Genomic DNA, 19442 nt, shown 5'->3' with positions numbered 1-19442 from the left:
ATGTCCCAACATTCCCAGCAGTGTCACCTCTCCAGTCAGCAGTTCAATCATCTTATAGGCGAGTTCTAGGATTTCCTGGTCACTGATGTCCTCATGTATCAGGGGGTGAGCTGGAGGCCCGGTGATTGGGCTCAGGGGTCTTCTCCATTCCTCAGACATAGGGTTCTGAAAGCGCTCACCAGAGATCTTCTTCACTACTGTGTAATTCTGGTTATGGAGAGACACATTAATAAATCTCATTACCGATATTTCCAGAGTCCTCACCTCTCCAGTTCTGTCCATCTGTTATTCCCATAGATAAGAATGATGTAATGTGACGTCATTAGAATCTCTCACCTCTCCAGTAAGCCGGAAGAGGATCTCTAGGGTGAGGTGTAATATCCTCTCCACCATCCTGTCCCTGTACTTATCCATCCTTCAAGGGTCACTCTGGAAAACCCTTGGATGTAGAAGATCTCCACTGAGAGGAACCGATAATGGAACCTGAATGGGAAGAAGATTAGCCGATATAAAAATAGAAGTTGTATTCTCTCTCTCAAATTTGACAAGACAGCTGAGTTTTCATTAGAGATGAGTGAACTGACAGTTAATTAATTGAATCTGCTAACAATTTCCGGAAAATTTTAGATCCACCAACATCCACATTTTTGAGGACTTTACTTACTTGCTGCCATTTTGCTAAATTCTTTAAGGGCTGGGAAATGGTTAAAATGAAACTTTATTCTCACCTTTCCTCACTTGTAACAACACCTCCACAATTCCCTGATTGGTCTCATACGATCATGTGTGGAGGAAGGGGAGTGACGCATACCGTGCAATGTGTCCCTCCCTCATGAATAAGGTTGCCCATAGGCAGTCTAAATTTCTCGGGACCATATTGAATATGGCTGCTGAATTTGAACAAATAGGTGTCACGCTGCTGCAATGCAGGTAGGTGCATGCTACACTAGATGGCTATAGAGAGGAAGAAGGGCTGCACCTAGACAAAGCAGGCCTGCCGTGCAGCAGAGAGGCTACCACTAGGTGACAGCAGGAAAGTCAAACAAGCCGGGTAGATATTAGTCAGTAGTGCAGTGCCAAAGGAATAGACAAAACACAGAGTCAGAGACAAGCTAAAAGGTCAGTAACAGTCAGGAGCGGATAAGCTAAAGACAGAAGAAGTTCAGGATACAAGCCAAGTCAAAATTAGGAAGTAAACACATAAAAGGGAAACACTGAGTCAAGACAGGGATAGGGGAAAACAGAGACACCGGTTCAGGCCGCTAAAGCAGCACGACAAATCAGGATATACCAGAGTCAGCTACACACGCCAAAGGCAGAACTATAACTGACATGGTCTGCAGGATACAGCCAGCTGGGATAAATAGCAAACTGGAGACCAGACTGAGGCTAAGAAAGTTAACCCCTGGCATGACCAGACCGGAAAAAGGGGAAGACAGACAGGACTCAAAACTCGGTCTGGATCATGACAATAGGCTTGTACTGAATTTTGGGAGATTTGGTCATCTTTAATTAGAATAGAGTGCACAATCAATAGAAGCAACACACCGGCATTCTACGTGTAGAGTACAGCATAGGTTATTATTGAATAAGAGAGTTAATGTTTTTGTGCATGCCTGCTTTAGTTGATGTGCTTAGTCTATCTTGTCTGCCATCTACATTCCCTATTGCACTCTACTAATGCAAACTACATTTCCCATAATGCTTTTGAAGTGTGTGTGGAGTCTCATATCTGATGGCAGCTGCTAATAAAGATCTGCTGTCTCTTGATTCTTGATGTATATACTGCCAAAATGCTGTATATACAGTTAGGTCCATATATAGAGATATATATATATATATATATACACACACCTCGCCGTATCCTGGATCTCCTCGTACCTTTCCGACCACACATTCAGCGTCTCCCACTCCCACACTACCTCCTCATCCCACCCTCTCTCTGTTGGAGTCCCCCAAGGCTCTATTCTAGGACCCCTACTCTTCTCAATCTATACTCTTGCCTTGGGACAACTCATAAAGTCCCATGGATTCCAGTACCACCTCTATCCTGATGACACTCAGATCTACCTCTCTGGCCCAGACGTCACCGCTCTGCTATCCAGAATCCCAGAGTGCCTATCAGCCATATCCTCCTCCTTCTCCTCTCGCTTCCTCGAACTCAATGTGGACAAATCTGAACTCATCATCTTCCCTCCATTCCATAGATATTCCTTACCTGACCTATCTATCGCAATCAATGACATCATGCTTTCCCCCGCACCGGAAGTCCGGTGCTTCGGAGTAACCTTCGACTCTGCCCTGTCCTTCAAACTGCACATCCAAGCTCTTTCCACCTCCTGTCGCCTCCAGCTCAAAAATATCTCCAGAATCCGTCCTTTCCTCAACCGTCAATCTACTAAAATGCTTGTGCATGCCCTCATCATCTGACACCTCGACTACTGCAACATCCTTTTCTGTGGCCTCCCTGCTAACACCCTTGCACCTCTCCAGTCCATCCTTAACTCTGCTGCCCGACTAATTGACCTCTCTCCTCGCTACTCCTCTGCTTCCCCCCTCTGCAAATTTCTTCACTGGCTCCCATTCCCTCAGTGTATCCAGTTCAAATTACTAATACTGACCTACAAAGCCATCTATAACCTGTCTCCTCCATATATCTCTGAACTAATCTCCCGATATCTTCCCTCATGTAATCTCCGATCCTCTCAAGACCTCCTTCTCTCCTCCACACTTATTCGCTCCTCATCCAATAGCCTCTAATACTTCTCCCGAATATCCCCATCCTCTGGAATTCTTTGCCCCAACACGTCCGACTATCAACCACATTCGGATCCTTCAGACGGAACCTGAAAACCCATCTCTTCAGGAAAGCCTACAGCCTGCACTGACCCCGCTGCCTCCTCATCACTACCGAAGCTACCGCCTCACCAACACCGGAGCTCCTGCAACCCTCAACCTATTGTCTCCTTCCCCATAATCCTGTAGAATGTAAGCCCGCAAGGGCAGGGTCCTCGCCCCTCTGTATCAGTCTGTCACTGTTAGTTTGTTTACTGTAAGTGATATCTGTAACTTGTATGTAACCCCTTCTCATGTAACATACATAGTAACATAGTAACATAGTTAGTAAGGCCGAAAAAAGACATTTGTCCATCCAGTTCAGCCTATATTCCATCATAATAAATACCCAGATCTACGTCCTTCTACAGAACCTAATAATTGTATGATACAATATTGTTCTGCTCCAGGAAGACATCCAGGCCTCTCTTGAACCCCTCGACTGAGTTCGCCATCACCACCTCCTCAGGCAAGCAATTCCAGATTCTCACTGCCCTAACAGTAAAGAATCCTCTTCTATGTTGGTGGAAAAACCTTCTCTCCTCCAGACGCAAAGAATGCCCCCTTGTGCCCGTCACCTTCCTTGGTATAAACAGATCCTCAGCGAGATATTTGTATTGTCCCCTTATATACTTATACATGGTTATTAGATCGCCCCTCAGTCGTCTTTTTTCTAGACTAAATAATCCTAATTTCGCTAATCTATCTGGGTATTGTAGTTCTCCCATCCCCTTTATTAATTTTGTTGCCCTCCTTTGTACTCTCTCTAGTTCCATTATATCCTTCCTGAGCACCGGTGCCCAAAACTGGACACAGTACTCCATGTGCGGTCTAACTAGGGATTTGTACAGAGGCAGTATAATGCTCTCATCATGTGTATCCAGACCTCTTTTAATGCACCCCATGATCCTGTTTGCCTTGGCAGCTGCTGCCTGGCACTGGCTGCTCCAGGTAAGTTTATCATTAACTAGGATCCCCAAGTCCTTCTCCCTGTCAGATTTACCCAGTGGTTTCCCGTTCAGTGTGTAATGGTGATATTGATTCCCTCTTCCCATGTGTATAACCTTACATTTATCATTGTTAAACCTCATCTGCCACCTTTCAGCCCAAGTTTCCAACTTATCCAGATCCATCTGTAGCAGAATACTATCTTCTCTTGTATTAACTGCTTTACATAGTTTTGTATCATCTGCAAATATCGATATTTTACTGTGTAAACCTTCTACCAGATCATTAATGAATATGTTGAAGAGAACAGGTCCCAATACTGACCCCTGCGGTACCCCACTGGTCACAGCGACCCAGTTAGAGACTATACCATTTATAACCACCCTCTGCTTTCTATCACTAAGCCAGTTACTAACCCATTTACACACATTTTCCCCCAGACCAAGCATTCTCATTTTGTGTACCAACCTCTTGTGCGGCACGGTATCAAACGCTTTGGAAAAATCGAGATATACCACGTCCAATGACTCACCGTGGTCCAGTCTATAGCTTACCTCTTCATAAAAACTGATTAGATTGGTTTGACAGGAGCGATTTCTCATAAACCCATGCTGATATGGAGTTAAACAGTTATTCTCATTGAGATAATCCAGAATAACATCCCTCAGAAACCCTTCAAATATTTTACCAACAATAGAGGTTAGACTTACTGGCCTATAATTTCCAGGTTCACTTTTAGAGCCCTTTTTGAATATTGGCACCACATTTGCTATGCGCCAGTCCTGCGGAACAGACCCTGTCGCTATAGAGTCACTAAAAATAAGAAATAATGGTTTATCTATTACATTACTTAGTTCTCTTAGTACTCGTGGGTGTATGCCATCCGGACCCGGAGATTTATCTATTTTAATCTTATTTAGCCGGTTTCGCACCTCTTCTTGGGTTAGATTGGTGACCCTTAATATAGGGTTTTCATTGTTTCTTGGGATTTCACCTAGCATTTCATTTTCCACCGTGAATACCGTGGAGAAGAAGGTGTTTAATATGTTAGCTTTTTCCTCGTCATCTACAACCATTCTTTCCTCACTATTTTTTAAGGGGCCTACATTTTCAGTTTTTATTCTTTTACTATTGATATAGTTGAAGAACAGTTTGGGATTAGTTTTACTCTCCTTAGCAATGTGCTTCTCTGTTTCCTTTTTGGCTGCTTTAATTAGTTTTTTAGATAAAGTATTTTTCTCCCTATAGTTTTTTAGAGCTTCAATGGTGCCATCCTGCTTTAGTAGTGCAAATGCTTTCTTTTTACTGTTAATTGCCTGTCTTACTTCTTTGTTTAGCCACATTGGGTTTTTCCTATTTCTAGTCCTTTTATTCCCACAAGGTATAAACCGCTTACACTGCCTATTTAGGATGTTCTTAAACATTTCCCATTTATTATCTGTATTCTCATTTCTGAGGATATTGTCCCAGTCTACCAGATTAAGGGCATCTCTAAGCTGTTCAAACTTTGCCTTCCTAAAGTTCAATGTTTTTGTGACTCCCTGACAAGTCCCCCTAGTGAAAGACAGGTGAAACTGCACAATATTGTGGTCGCTATTTCCTAAATGCCCAACCACCTGCAGATTTGTTATTCTGTCAGGTCTATTAGATAGTATTAGGTCTAAAAGTGCTGCTCCTCTGGTTGGATTCTGCACCAATTGTGAAAGATAATTTTTCTTGGTTATTAGCAGAAACCTGTTGCCTTTATGGGTTTCACAGGTTTCTGTTTCCCAGTTAATATCCGGGTAGTTAAAGTCCCCCATAACCAGGACCTCATTATGGGTTGCAGCTTCATCTATCTGCTTTAGAAGTAGACTTTCCATGCTTTCTGTTATATTTGGGGGTTTGTAACAGACCCCAATGAGAATTTTGTTACCATTTTTCCCTCCATGAATTTCAACCCATATGGACTCGACATCCTCATTCCCTTCGCTAATATCCTCCCTTAAAGTGGACTTTAGACAAGACTTTACATAGAGACAAACCCCTCCTCCTCTCCGATTTTTACGATCCTTTCTAAACAGACTGTAACCCTGTAAGTTAACTGCCCAGTCATAGCTTTCATCTAACCATGTCTCGGTTATTCCCACTATGTCAAAGTTACCTGTAGATATTTCTGCTTCTAGTTCTTCCATCTTGTTTGTCAGGCTTCTGGCGTTTGCGAGCATGCAGTTTAGAGGATTTTGTTTTGTTCCAATCTCCTCACTGTGGATTGTTTTAGAAATGTTCTTACCTCCCTTCTGAGTATGTTTTCCTGGGTCGTCTTTGTTCGAGTCTAATGTTTTTCTTCCCGTCCCCTCTTCTTCTAGTTTAACGCCCTCCTGATGAGTGTAGCGAGTCTTCTGGCGAATGTGTGTTTCCCAGGTTTGTTGAGGTGTAGTCCGTCTCTGGCGAGGAGTCCATCATACCAGTAATTCACACCGTGGTCCAGGAATCCAAATCCTTGTTGTCTGCACCATCGTCTTAGCCAGTTGTTTGCATCAAGGATCCTGTTCCATCTCCTGGTGCCATGCCCGTCTACTGGAAGGATAGAAGAAAAAACTACCTGTGCATCCAGTTCCTTTACTTTCTTCCCCAACTCTTCAAAGTCCTTGCAGATTGTCGGTAGGTCCTTCCTTGCCGTGTCATTGGTGCCAACATGTATCAGAAGAAATGGGTGGACGTCCTTGGAGCTGAAGAGCTTTGGTATCCTATCGGTCACATCCTTGATCATCGCACCTGGAAGGCAGCATACTTCTCTTGCAGTTATGTCCGGTCTGCAGATGGCTGCTTCGGTGCCTCTCAGTAGTGAGTCTCCCACCACCACCACTCTTCGTTGCTTCTTGGCTGTACTTTTTGCTGTCACTTGTTGCTGTGTGCCCTTTTCTTTTTTGCTTGCTGGTATTGCTTCATTCTTAGGTGTGCCATCTTCATCCTCTACAAAGATTTGATATCGGTTCTTCAGTTGTGTGGTTGGTGATTTCTCCATGGTCTTCTTGCTTCTTTTGGTCACATGCTTCCACTCATCTGCTTTTGGAGGTTCTCTGACACTTTTTGCACCTTCTGTGACCAGTAGAGATGCTTCTGTTCTGTCTAGAAAGTCTTCATTCTCTTTGATGAGTTTCAAAGTTGCTATTCTTTCTTCCAGACCCCGCACCTTTTCTTCTAAAAGGGCCACTAGTCTACACTTCTGACAGGTGAAATTGGATTCTTCTTCTGGTCGATCTGTGAACATGTAGCACATGCTGCAGCTCACCATGTAGGTTGTCACATCTGCCATGTTGCTCCTAGATCCTGCTGACTTGCTGTGTGTTTTCCTTCTTGTGTAATCTACTCAGCCAAGCTCTCTTGCAATAATGTCCTACAGGCAAAAATTTGCGCGCCGTAAGGCGCGCGGTTTGGTGATGCTTTCGAAGCAGCTGGTCCCGGCTGTACCCAACGATCTTCTAGCTTAGGGAGACTTCGCTTCTCCCAGAAGGCACCTGGAATATGCAAATTAGCCTCCTGAAGCTTGAATCCCTGGTTTGGGATGTACAGCACCATGGAATCAATAGTGCTATATAAATAAATAATAATATATTTGGACAGAGACAAGATTTTTCTAATTTTGATTATAGACATTACCACAATGAATTTTAAACAAAACAATTCAGATGCAGTTGAAGTTCAGACTTTCAGCTTTCATTTGAGGGTATCCACATTAAAATTGGATGAAGGGTTTAGGAGTTTCAGCTCCTTAACATGTGCCACCTTGTTTTTAAAAGGGACCAAAAGTAATTGGACAGATTCAATAATTTTAAATAAAATGTTCATTTTTAGTACTTGGTTGAAAACCCTTTGTTGGCAATGACTGCCTGAAGTCTTGAACTCATGGACATCACCAGACGCTGTGTTTCCTCCTTTTTGATGCTCTGCCAGGCCTTCACTGCAGTGGTTTTCAGTTGCTGTTTGTTTGTGGGCCTTTCTGTCTGAAGTTTAGTCTTTAACAAGTGAAATGCATGCTCAATTGGGTTGAGATCAGGTGACTGACTTGGCCATTCAAGAATATTCCACTTCTTTGCTTTAATAAACTCATGGGTTGCTTTGGCTTTATGTTTTGGGTCATTGTCCATCTGTAGTATGAAACGACGACCAATCAGTTTGGCTGCATTTGGCTGGATCTGAGCACACAGTATGGCTCTGAATACCTCAGAATTCATTTGGCTGCTTCTGTCCTGTGTCACATCATCAATAAACACTAGTGACCCAGTGCCACTGGCAGCCATGCATGCCCAAGCCATCACACCGCCTCCGCAGTGTTTTACAGATGATGTGGTATGCTTTGGATCATGAGCTGTACCACGCCTTCACCATACTTTTCTCTTTCCATCATTCTGGTAGAGGTTGATCTTGGTTTCATCTGTCCAAAGAATGTTCTTCCAGAACTGTGCTGGCGTTTTTAGATGTTTTTTTAGCAAAGTCCAGTCTAGCCTTTTTATTCTTGATGCTTATGAGTGGCTTGCACCGTGCAGTGAACCCTCTGTATTTACTTTCATGCAGTCTTCTCTTTATGGTAGATTTGGATATTGATACGCCGACCTCCTGGAGAGTGTTGGTCACTTGGTTGGCTGTTGTGAAGGGGTTTCTCTTCACCATGGAGATTATCCTGCGATCATCCACCACTGTTGTCTTCCGTGGGTGCCCAGGTCTTTTTGCATTGATGAGTTCACCAGTGCTTTATTTCTTTCTCAGGATGTACCAAACTGTAGATTTCGCCACTCCTAATATTGTAGCAATTTCTCAGATGGTTTTTTTCTGTTTTCACAGCTTAAGGATGGCTTGTTTCACCTGCATGGAGAGCTCCTTTGACCGCATGTTTACTTCACAGCAAAACCTTCCAAATGCAAGCACCACACCTCAAATCAACTCCAGGCCTTTTATCTGCTTAATTGAGACTGACATAACGAAGGGATTGCCCACACCTGTCCATGAAATAGCCTTGGAGTCAATTGTCCAATTACTTTTGGTCCCTTTAAAAACAGGGTGGCACATATTAAGGAGCTGAAACTCCTAAACTCTTCATCCAATTTTAATGTGATTACCCTCAAATGAAAGCTGAAAGTCTGAACTTCAACTGCATCTGAATTGTTTTGTTTAAAATTCATTGTGGTAATGTCTATAACCAACATTAGAAAAATGTTGTCTCTGTCCAAATATATATGGACCTAACTGTATACACATAGGGTTGGCAACTGTACTGGATTTACTGTGACACTTGAGTTAAAATGAGGCGGAGTTTATGTAACCTTCACCCAAAAGTTGGAGTTTTATGGGAGGACTGTGGGTGTTTTTGCGAGGGTCAAGCCAATAATAATAATAATTTTTATATAGCGCACATATTCCGCAGCGCTTTACAGTTTTGCACACATTATCATCGCTGTCCCCGATGGGGCTCACAATCCACATTCCCTATCAGTATGTCTTTGGAATGTGGGAGGAAACCGGAGTGCCCGGAGGAAACCCACGCAAACACGGGGAGAACATTCAAACTCCTAGCAGATGTTTTCCAAGGTGGGATTAGAACCCAGGACCCCAGCGCTGCAAGGCTGCAGTGCTATCCACTGAGCTACCGTGCTGCCCGAGGATTAATGGGAACCTGTCACCCCCAAAATCGAGGGTAGCTAAGCCCACCGGCATCAGGGGCTTATCTACAGAATTCTGGAATGCTGTAGATAAGCGCCAGATGTATCCTAAAAGATTAGAAAAAGAGGTTAGATTATACTCACCTGGGCGGGCGATCCAATCCAGTGGGCGTCGCGGTCCAGCACCTCCCATCTTCATACGATGTTGTCTTCTTCTTGTCTTCACGCTGCGGCTCCTGCGCAGGCATACTTTGTCTGTCCTGTTGAGGGCAGAGCAAAGTACTGCAGTGCACAGGTGCCGGGAAAGGTCAAAGAGACCCGATGCCTGCGCACTGCAGTACTTTTCTCTGCCCTCAACAGGACAGACAAAGTACGCCTGCGCAGGAGCCGCAGCGTGAAGACAAGAAGAGGACGTCATCTGATGAAGATGGGAGGCCCTGGACCGGTCCGTGCATGCTTTGAGGATTATGCGGTGCTGGGAGAATTTCTATAAATATGTGATATGCATACATCTAGTCATGTGCTGTCTAGATATGCACAGCTCCATTCAATACAAGTGTACTGAGCGAGGCCGGACACAGAAGTGAAACTCACATACTTACGGTCACATGACCATCCACTCCTGGTGCCGCGGGCACTATCCCCTGGAATGGAGGGGTTACTGCCCCCTGTCCCCGCCCAGTAATGGGGAATCTCCAGCACCTACCTCCACCTGCAGAGCCCCACACCACATATATGGCTGTTCTGTGCAAACAGGACCTGTGATGAGGTCACAGGAGGGGAGGAGTCAGGGGTCACATGATCAGGGGCCTCAGTGTATACAGAACTCTGCTGTGCTGGTTGTCATGGTGCTGGATGAGGGGAAGTTTATGTGTGGGGTCAGGAGGGGTTTACAGGGTGGATGTAGCAGAGCCGTGTGTGTACAAGGTGTACGGAGCGGAGCCGTGTGTGTACGAGGTGTATGGAGCGGAGCCATGTGTGTACGGAGCGGAGCCACATGTGTACGAGGTGTACAGAGCAGAGCCCTGTGTGTACGAGGTGTACGGAGCGGAGCCATGTGTGTACGAGGTGTACGGAGCGGGGCCATGTGTGTACGAGGTGTACGGAGCGGGGCCGTGTGTGTACGAGGTATACGGAGCGGGGCCGTGTGTGTACGAGGTGTACGGAGCAGAGGAGCCGTGTGTGTACGAGGTGTACGGAGCGGAGCCACATGTGTACGAGGTGTACAGAGCAGAGCCGTGTGTGTACGAGGTGTACGGAGCGGAGCCGTGTGTGTACGAGGTGTACGGAGCGGAGCCGTGTGTGTACGAGGTGTACGGAGCAGAGCCGTGTGTGTACGAGGTGTTCGGAGCGGAGCCGTATGTGTACGAGGTGTACGGAGCGGAGCCGTGTGTGTACGAGGTGTACGGAGCAGAGCCATGTGTGTACGAGGTGTTCGGAGCGGAGCCGTATGTGTACGAGGTGTACGAAGCGAAGCCGCGTGCGTACGAGGTTTATAGAGCAGAGCCGTGTGTGTACGGAGCGGACCCTTGTGTGTACGAGGTGTATGGAGCAGAGCCGTGTGTGTACGGAGCGGAGCGAGCCGTGTGTGTACGAGGTGTATGGAGCAGAGCCGTGTGTGTACGAGGTGTACGGAGCGGAGCCGCCTGTATATGAGGTGTACGGAGCCGACTCGTGTGTATGACGTATACAGAGTAGAGCCGTGTTTGCACGATGTGTACGTTTCAATATTGACTTTTAGGATTGCTACTTCCAATAGATGTCACTACAATTTTAGTCCTCATCCTCTCGGAAGAAGCAGCATGCATATTTAATTTCCCAGAGAAGCATTGCATGGCCTTTAAGTCTCCTTACACTGGCACTCTCCACAAGAAGAAACTTTACCCCTTAGACTCCATTTATTTTTAAACATTTTTGACTTTTTTTCATGATCTTTATGAAAAAAACAAAATGAGTAATCTTGCAATTTTCATACTGGATTTTGGGTCTATTCTAGACATGCTTCCTGTACTTTCAGGAAGAGATTTTCATAAGGCTTCTTATCATCAGAGGCAGGATTACAATGACATATAATTGTTTCCATAGGATTTTAACACAGGATAGACCATTCTCAATAGGTGATGTCACAGCTCACCTCCTCCTGTACAATGACTGACAACTCTTCTATACATCTCAGATAACACAGTAAACACCATTCACAATAGGTGATGTCACAGCTCACCTCCTCCTCCTGTACTACGACTGATAAATCTTCTATAAACAGTATATAACATAGGATACACCATTCACAATAAGTGATGTCACAGCTCACCTCCTCCCCCTGCACATTGACTGATAACTTCTATACACCTCAGATAAAACAGTATCCACCGTTCACAATAGGTGACGTCACAGCAAACCTCCTCCTGTACAATGACTGATAACTCTTCTATACATCTCAGATAACACAGGATCCACCATTCACAATAGGTAATATAATAATATAACATAGGATACACCAGGGGTATCAAACTGCATTCCTCGAGGGCCGCAAACCATGCGTGTTTTCAAGATTTCTTTAGCTTTGCACAAGGTGCTGTAATCATGTGTGTAGGTGATTAAATTATCACCTGTGCAGTACAAGGAAATCCTGAAAACATGACCTTGCAGCCCTTTCAGATTGCAGTTTGACACCTCTGGGATACACCATTCACAATAGGTGATGTCACAGCTCATCTCCTCTTCCTGTACAATGACTGATAACTCCTCTATAAACAGTATATAACATAGGATACACCATTCACAATAGGTGATGTAATAGCTCACCTCCTCCTCCTCCTGTACAATGACTGATAACACCTCTATATACAGTAGATAACACAGGATCCACCATTCACAATAGGTGATATCACAGCTCTCCTCAAGTGCAATCACTGTTAACTCTCCTATACACCTCGGATAACACAGGACCCACCATTCACAATAGGTGATGTCACAGCTCACCTCCTCCTCCTGTACAATGACTGATAACTCTTCTATACATCTCGGATAACACAGGATTCACCATTCACAATAGTTAATGTCACAGCTCACCTCCTCCTCCTGTACTACGACTGATAACATCTCTATGCACAGTATATAAAACAACTCGGCACAGACGGCAACAACCGTGGCACACGCTGCAAACACGTTTCCTGCAGCGGTGCTCCAGGTGCGCAGAACGTCTGTGGAGAAAATCTAATCTACCCGAAGATTTCATCCATTATAAGTTCATGCTAAAGACATAAAATTCTGCCCTTCACCTCTCCAAACAAACCTACTTCAACACCCTCATCACCTCCCTGTCCAATAACACTAAACGTCTCTTTGACACGTTCCAGTCCCTACTCAACCCAAGAGAGCAGGCCCCAACCACGGATCTCCATGCTGACGATCTGGCCAATTACTTCAAAGAAAAAATTGACCCCATTCGACAGGAAATCATCTCCCAGTCTCTTCATACCATGCACTGTCCTCCCTCCCCCACTGCATCTAGTTCACTCTCTGACTTTGAAGCAGTTACAGAAAAAGAAGTAAGCAGGCTCCTTGCATCTTCTCGCCCGACCACTTGCACCAGTGACCCCATTCCGTCACATCTCCTCCAGTCCCTTTCCCCGGCTGTCACCTCTCACCTAACAAAAATATTCAACCTTTCCCTCACTTCCGGTATTTTTCCCTCCTCATTTAAGCATGCCATCATACATCCATTACTTAAAAAACCATCCCTCGATCAAAACTGTGCCACTAATTATAGACCTGTCTCTAATCTTCCCTTCATCTCTAAACTCCTCGAACGCCTGGTCCACTCCCGTCTTACCCGCTATCTCTCAGATAACTCTCTTCTCGACCCTCTTCAATCTGGCTTCCGCTCTTTACACTCTACTGAAACTGCCCTCACTAAAGTCTCTAATGATCTACTAACAGCTAAATCTAATGGTCACTACTCCATGCTAATTCTCTTGGATCTCTCTGCAGCATTCGATACTGTGGATCATCAGCTCCTCCTCACTATGCTCCGCTCCATCGGCCTCAAGGACATCGTTCTCTCCTGGTTCTCCTCCTATCTCTCTGACCGATCCTTCACTGTATGTTTTGCTGGTTCTTCCTCCTCTCACCTTCCCCTTACTGTTGGGGTTCCTCAAGGATCAGTCCTAGGCCCCCTCCTCTTCTCGCTGTATACTGCCCCTATTGGACAACCAATCAGTAGATTTGGTTTCCAGTACCATCTATATGCTGACGACACCCAATTATACACCTCTTCTCCTGTTGTCACGCCGACCTTTTTAGAAAACACCAGTGATTGTCTTACCGCTTTCTCTAACATCATGTCCTCCTTCTATCTGAAACTAAACCTGTCAAAAACTGAACTCCTCGTGTTCTCTCCCTCTACTAACCTACCTTTGCCTGACATTGCCATCTCCGTGTGCGGTTCCACCATTACTCCAAAGCAACATGCCCGCTGCCTTGGGGTCATCCTTAATTCTGACCTTTCATTCACCCCCCACATTCGATCACTGGCTCGCTCTTCTTACCTGCATCTCAAAAACATTTCTAGAATTCCCCCTTTTCTTACTTTCGACTCTGCAAAAACTCTTACTGTTTCACTTATTCATTCTCTTCTGGACTATTGTAACTCTCTACTAATCGGCCTCCCTCTTACCAAACTTTCCCCACTCCAATCTGTCCTGAATGCTGCTGCCAGGATCATATTCCTCACCAACCGTTATACCGATGCCTCTACCTTGTGCCAGTCATTACACTGGCTACCGATCCACTCCAGAATCCAGTACAAAACTACTACCCTCATCCACAAAGCACTCCATGGCTCAGCAACACCCTACATCTCCTCTCTGGTCTCAGTCTACCACCCTACCCGTGCCCTCCGCTCCGCTAATGACCTCAGGTTAGCATCCTCAATAATCAGAACCTCCCACTCCCGTCTCCAAGACTTTACACGTGCTGCGCCGATTCTTTGGAATGCACTACCTAGGTTAATACAATTAATCCCCAATCCCCACAGTTTTAAGCGTACCCTAAAAACTCACTTGTTCAGACTGGCCTACCGCCTCAATGCATTAACCTAACGATCCCTGTGTGGCCTATTTATATATTAAAAAAAAAAAAAAAACAGGTTCCTCGCATCATGTTCTCATACACTTTATGCAGTTAATAGCCCTCTGTGTCTGTACTGCTACATACTTAGGCAGTTAACTGGTTCATGCAGCTTTACATGAACACCCGAGCCTTACACTATGGCCGGTCCGAATAACTAAAGCAATTGTTACCATCCACCTCTCGTGTCTCCCCTTTTCCTCATAGTTTGTAAGCTTGCGAGCAGGGCCCTTATTCCTCCTGGTATCTGTTTTGAACTGTATTTCTGTTATGCTGTAATGTCTATTGTCTGTACAAGTCCCCCCTATAATTTGTAAAGCGCTGCGGAATATGTTGGCGCTATATAAATAAAAATTATTATTATTATTATATAACATAGGATACACCATTCACAATAGATGATGTCACAGCTTACCTCCTCCTCCTGTACAATGACAGATAACACCTCTATAAATAGTATATAACACATGATCCACCATTCACAATAGGTGATGTAGCATCTCACCTCCTCCTCCTCCCATATAACTACTGATAACACCTCTATATACAGAAAATTACACAATAGGGGATGTCACAGCTCACCTTCTCCCATTATTACTAACATCTCTATACGCAGCTGATAACACAAGATCCACCAATCACAATTTGCAATTTCACAGCTCATCTCCTCCTCCTTTCACAATGACCTTTGCACATGCTCATTAGATGCTTCAATACAAAACAGGGTTTGACGCTGTACATTATGACCAATGTACACGTTATTTCTCTAGTCACCTTCCACGACAGCAGTATCGGAGGATGTCTCCCCGCCCTAATAGGGGACAGGAAACAAAGAGGTTAAATACCCCTCCCCTTCCTGCAACCACCAGTGTTTTTCCTGTCCCCTATGGGGCATGAAGAGGGTCTCTGATAGTGCTGCTGTGTCCGGTGATCGGGAGCACTGTTACCTTTCTAGCCGGGCAGTCAAGGTCGGGGGCTCTGCTCTCCTCCTCCTTCAGACTGCTCCCATCTCCGTGATCTCCACTTGACTTGGGACCTTCGCCCGCCCTACCCGCGCCTCTCTAGGGAGGCAAAGCAGGGCGGTGCGGTGCTCCGGGGTCCTCCTGCAGCTCCCTGGCATCCTCCTTCCTCCACGCTGCTGCTGGTGCTGGCGCGCGCGCACCGGAAGTGACGCGCACCCGAACTTCCGGTTTTTCCCCGGCGCCATACACTGCAGCTCCCGCGCGCACAGATTAGCATCCTGGCCCAGGACTTCCAGCGGCGGCATGGTCGGGCGTCTCTGACCCCCCCCCCCCCCAGACGGACCCTAACGAGGAGGAGGAGCACCACCAATCTTGCTGGGAGCTTCGGTATATTATTTATTCCTGACTAGGGAAGCCTCCAAGTAAGACCTCCTGTCTGTGGCCCTCTGTAGTCAGGACCTCTGACCATATGGACGGCGACAAACCTCTTCACTCTGCTTCTGCGGAGCCCAGCGTTCACCCCCCTGCTGTAAGTAGTGGGATGATGTCCCTTGCTGTCCATTCTTTAATTTAAGCGACTTTCTCTTTTTAGGGAGACAAGGTCTCTGCCCCTAAGAAGGATAAGGTGCCCAGCCGCAAGTGTGCTGCATGTGCGTCCAAGCTTCCCTCCACATATAAAAAGAAGCTCTGCCAACCATGCAGATGATGTTCTGCGTACTGAACAGCCCTCACTTATGGAAAGCATCAGAACTCTCATCAGGCAGGAGGTTCAGTCCTCCATGGCGGCCTTTTCCCAGCCTCCGACACCGCAGCCTCCCCCTCCTAAGAAAAGGAAGACAACCCTGGTAGTCTCTGACTCTGACTCGGCAGAATTACATACTTCAGAGGACATTTGGGAGAATGAGAATTCTGCCTCTACTTCTGCTCCCAAATCAGATAATAAAAAAATATCTCTTTTCCTCCGAGGAATTGGAGGAATTAGGCTACTTTCACACTAGCGTCGGAATCTCCCCGTTGCAATGCGTCGGGCAGAGATTCCGACGCTAGCGTTTAACGCACTGCACAACGGAGGCAGCGGATGCATTTCTCCGGCGCATCCGCTGCCCCATTGTGAGGTGCGGGGAGGTGGGGGCATGCGCAGTCGGAAAAAGCGGTCCGTCAGGAGCAAAAAACGTTACATGTAGCGTTTTTTGCTCCCGACGGTCCGCCAAAGAACGACGCATCCGTCGCACGACGGATGCGACGTGTGGCAATCCGTCGCAATGAGTCGTCAATACAAGTCTATGGGGAAAAAACGCATCCTGCAAGCACTTTTGCAGGGTGCGTTTTTTCTGCAAAACGACGCATTGTGACGGATTGCAGTTAACGCTAGTGTGAAAGTAGCCTTAGTGTCTATGGTGAGGGGCACCATGTGGGTAGAAGAGGAGGTGGAGGGCCATTCTGTACAGGATGACATGTTCGGGGGTTTAAAACCTAAGTCAGTAAAGGGATTCCCCATACACGAAAACATCGAAAGCCTTATCCTCCATGAGTGGGGCCTTCCAGAGAAAGGGTTAAATGTCCTATCAGGGTTCAAGAACAGTTTTCCCCTTGAGGGAGACTGTTCTCTTTTTGAAATGCCCAAGGTTGATGTTCAGGTATCAAGGGTGACCAAAAAAACGGCCCTACCCTTTGAAGATTCCTACCAGCTGAAAGATCCCATGGATCGCAAGACTGAAAGCTTATTGAGGAAATCTTGGGACACTTCAACAAATTTACTAAGATCTAACGTGGCCTCAATATGTGTAGCTAGATCCTTATTTCTCTGGCTGCGTAAATTGGAGAATCACCTGGTACAAGGTACACCCAGAGAAGAGATTCTTAATTCTCTCCCTCTGCTCCAGAATGCAACTGGATTCCTCGCGGACGCCTCCGCAGAATCAGTACGAGTTGCCGCTAAATCAGTGGTTCTCACTAATTCAGCTAGAAGGGCTTTGTGGCCTAAATCCTGGGGAGGCGATATTACTTCAAAGTCTAAGCTTTGCGGTATTCCTTTCCAGGGTCAATACGTATTTGGCCCAGTTCTGGACGAAATCTTGGACAAAGCTTCATATAAGAAGAAGGTCCTTCCGGAACAAAAGAACCCTAGAAAGCGTTTTTTTCGTTCCCCCATGACCAACCCCCCCAGCAAAATTACAGGGGTAAGGGCAAATCGGGATGGTGGAGTTACCCCAAGGGAGGAAAAGCCAGAAATATCCTGGTCCCCCAACCTCAACAGACCTCTGAGAAGCAATGACTGCTCTCCGGTCGGAGGTCGACTCTCGGGATTCCTCTCCCAGTGGCAGACGATCACCACAAATCAGTGGGTCCTGCGTACCATACGGGAGGGCCTAAGATTGGAGTTCGAGAGTCCTCCTCCTCACCGTCTGGCTATCACTTCCCTACAATCTCTGGGACTTCGGGAATCTCTGATGCCGGATATCTTAAACCTGCTTCAGGCGGAGGTGGTTTCCCATGTACCACATCAGGAAATAGGAAAGGGTCACTATTCCCACCTCTTTTTGGTAAAAAAAAAAACCTCTGGGAAACACCGTATCATTATAAAACTGAAACCTCTGAATCAGGTAATAAGATACCGAAGATTCAAAATGGAATCAATGAGATCAGCAATCCCGCTGATCGGTCAGGACTGGGTGCTGGACCTGAGGCACGCATACTACCATGTGCCGATACATCCAGATCACAGGAAGTTCCTCAGGTTCGCGATTTCCCAAAACAAACGGATCAGCCATTACCAATTCAATGTTCTTCCGTTCGGAGTCTCGTCTGCTCCACGAGTCTTCACCAAGATTATATCAGAAGCGGTAATCTTTATTCGTTAACAGGTGGTGTGTATCATCCCATACCTGGACGATTTTCTTATCGTCGCCCCATCCGCTTCACGCCTCAATCAGGATGTGACATGGGTCCTCGACATCCTAACATCGCTCGGGTGGATCCTGAATCTGGCAAAATCAGACCTCCAGCCTTCTCCACGGAAGAAATTCCTAGGAATCCTTCTAGACACGGAGAAGAGAATGTCCTTTCTACCCAAGGACTGTCAGACCGATCTTGTCCACAGGATCTCCAGGTTCAGAAATCAAAAAACCCCGACTCTAAGAGATTCTATGTCAATCCTGGGTTCATTGACATTATGCATCCAAGCAGTCTCCTGGGCCCAAGCCCATACGAGAATACTCCAATCACACATCCTGACGTACTCAAGAGGACGCCAGATGGCCTTAACCAGGAGGATTCCCATTCCTTTCTCATGTGAGATCCTCCCTATCATGGTGGCTGAACTCCCAAAATCTACATCGGGGAGTCAGCTGGGATCAGACTCCTCTCAGAGTACTCACAACAGACGCAAGTCAGAGAGGTTGGGGCGCCGTGATAGAAGGCTCCCACTTTCAGGTGTTGTGGGCCCCAGATGTAAGACACAGTTCCTCAAATCTGAGGGAACTGAAAGCAGTGGAAGAGGCGCTAAGAGCCGCATCTGTCATCGTCCAGGGTCACCATGTACAAGTGATGTGCGACAATATGACCACCGTGGCCTATCTCCGACACCAAGGGGGCACAGGACACCCAAGCCTGAAGTTAACTGCTGGAAGGATTTTTTCCTGGGCAGAAAATCACCTTCTGTCAATCTCTGCAGTACATATAAGGGGATTAGACGATTCCCAGGTGGATAATCTCAGCAGGAGGGACTTCCATCTAGGGGAGTGGTCTCTAAACCAGGATGTATTCTTAACCCTAGTCCAGAAGTGGGGAACTCCCGATGTGGACCTGTTTGCCAACAATTGCAACACAAAATCGAACACCTTCTTCTCCTTGACCCCTTCAAACGAGGCACAGGGACTGGACGCTTTCTCCCACCCTTGGGAGTTTACCCTGGCATATGCCTTTCCGC

The 19442-nt window shown here is 46.2% G+C and overlaps 1 protein-coding gene across 3 annotated transcripts in view; it reads right to left on the bottom strand.

The window, feature by feature from the left end:
• The window catches only part of LOC138664015 (zinc finger protein 547-like), a 48616-nt gene that overhangs the window by 16209 nt on the left and 12965 nt on the right, over positions 1-19442 (bottom strand). Inside the window, exons 1-3 of one of the 3 annotated variants that reach the window (XM_069750417.1) lie at positions 10129-10194; positions 337-483; positions 28-207 (exon numbers count right to left, since the gene is read on the bottom strand). In XM_069750417.1, the coding sequence (XP_069606518.1) occupies positions 28-207; positions 337-414 (258 nt within the window). In that variant the 5' untranslated portion in view covers positions 415-483; positions 10129-10194. Of the gene's footprint in view, positions 1-27; positions 208-336; positions 484-10024; positions 10195-19442 lie in introns of those variants that run through there. The other 2 variants (XM_069750419.1, XM_069750418.1) reach the window with 2 other exon arrangements.

Source organism: Ranitomeya imitator, chromosome 2, assembly GCF_032444005.1.
Source record: "Ranitomeya imitator isolate aRanImi1 chromosome 2, aRanImi1.pri, whole genome shotgun sequence".
In the NCBI taxonomy this organism is placed as follows: domain Eukaryota; kingdom Metazoa; phylum Chordata; class Amphibia; order Anura; family Dendrobatidae; genus Ranitomeya; species Ranitomeya imitator.
This window is presented reverse-complemented; position numbering and strand designations above follow the sequence as displayed.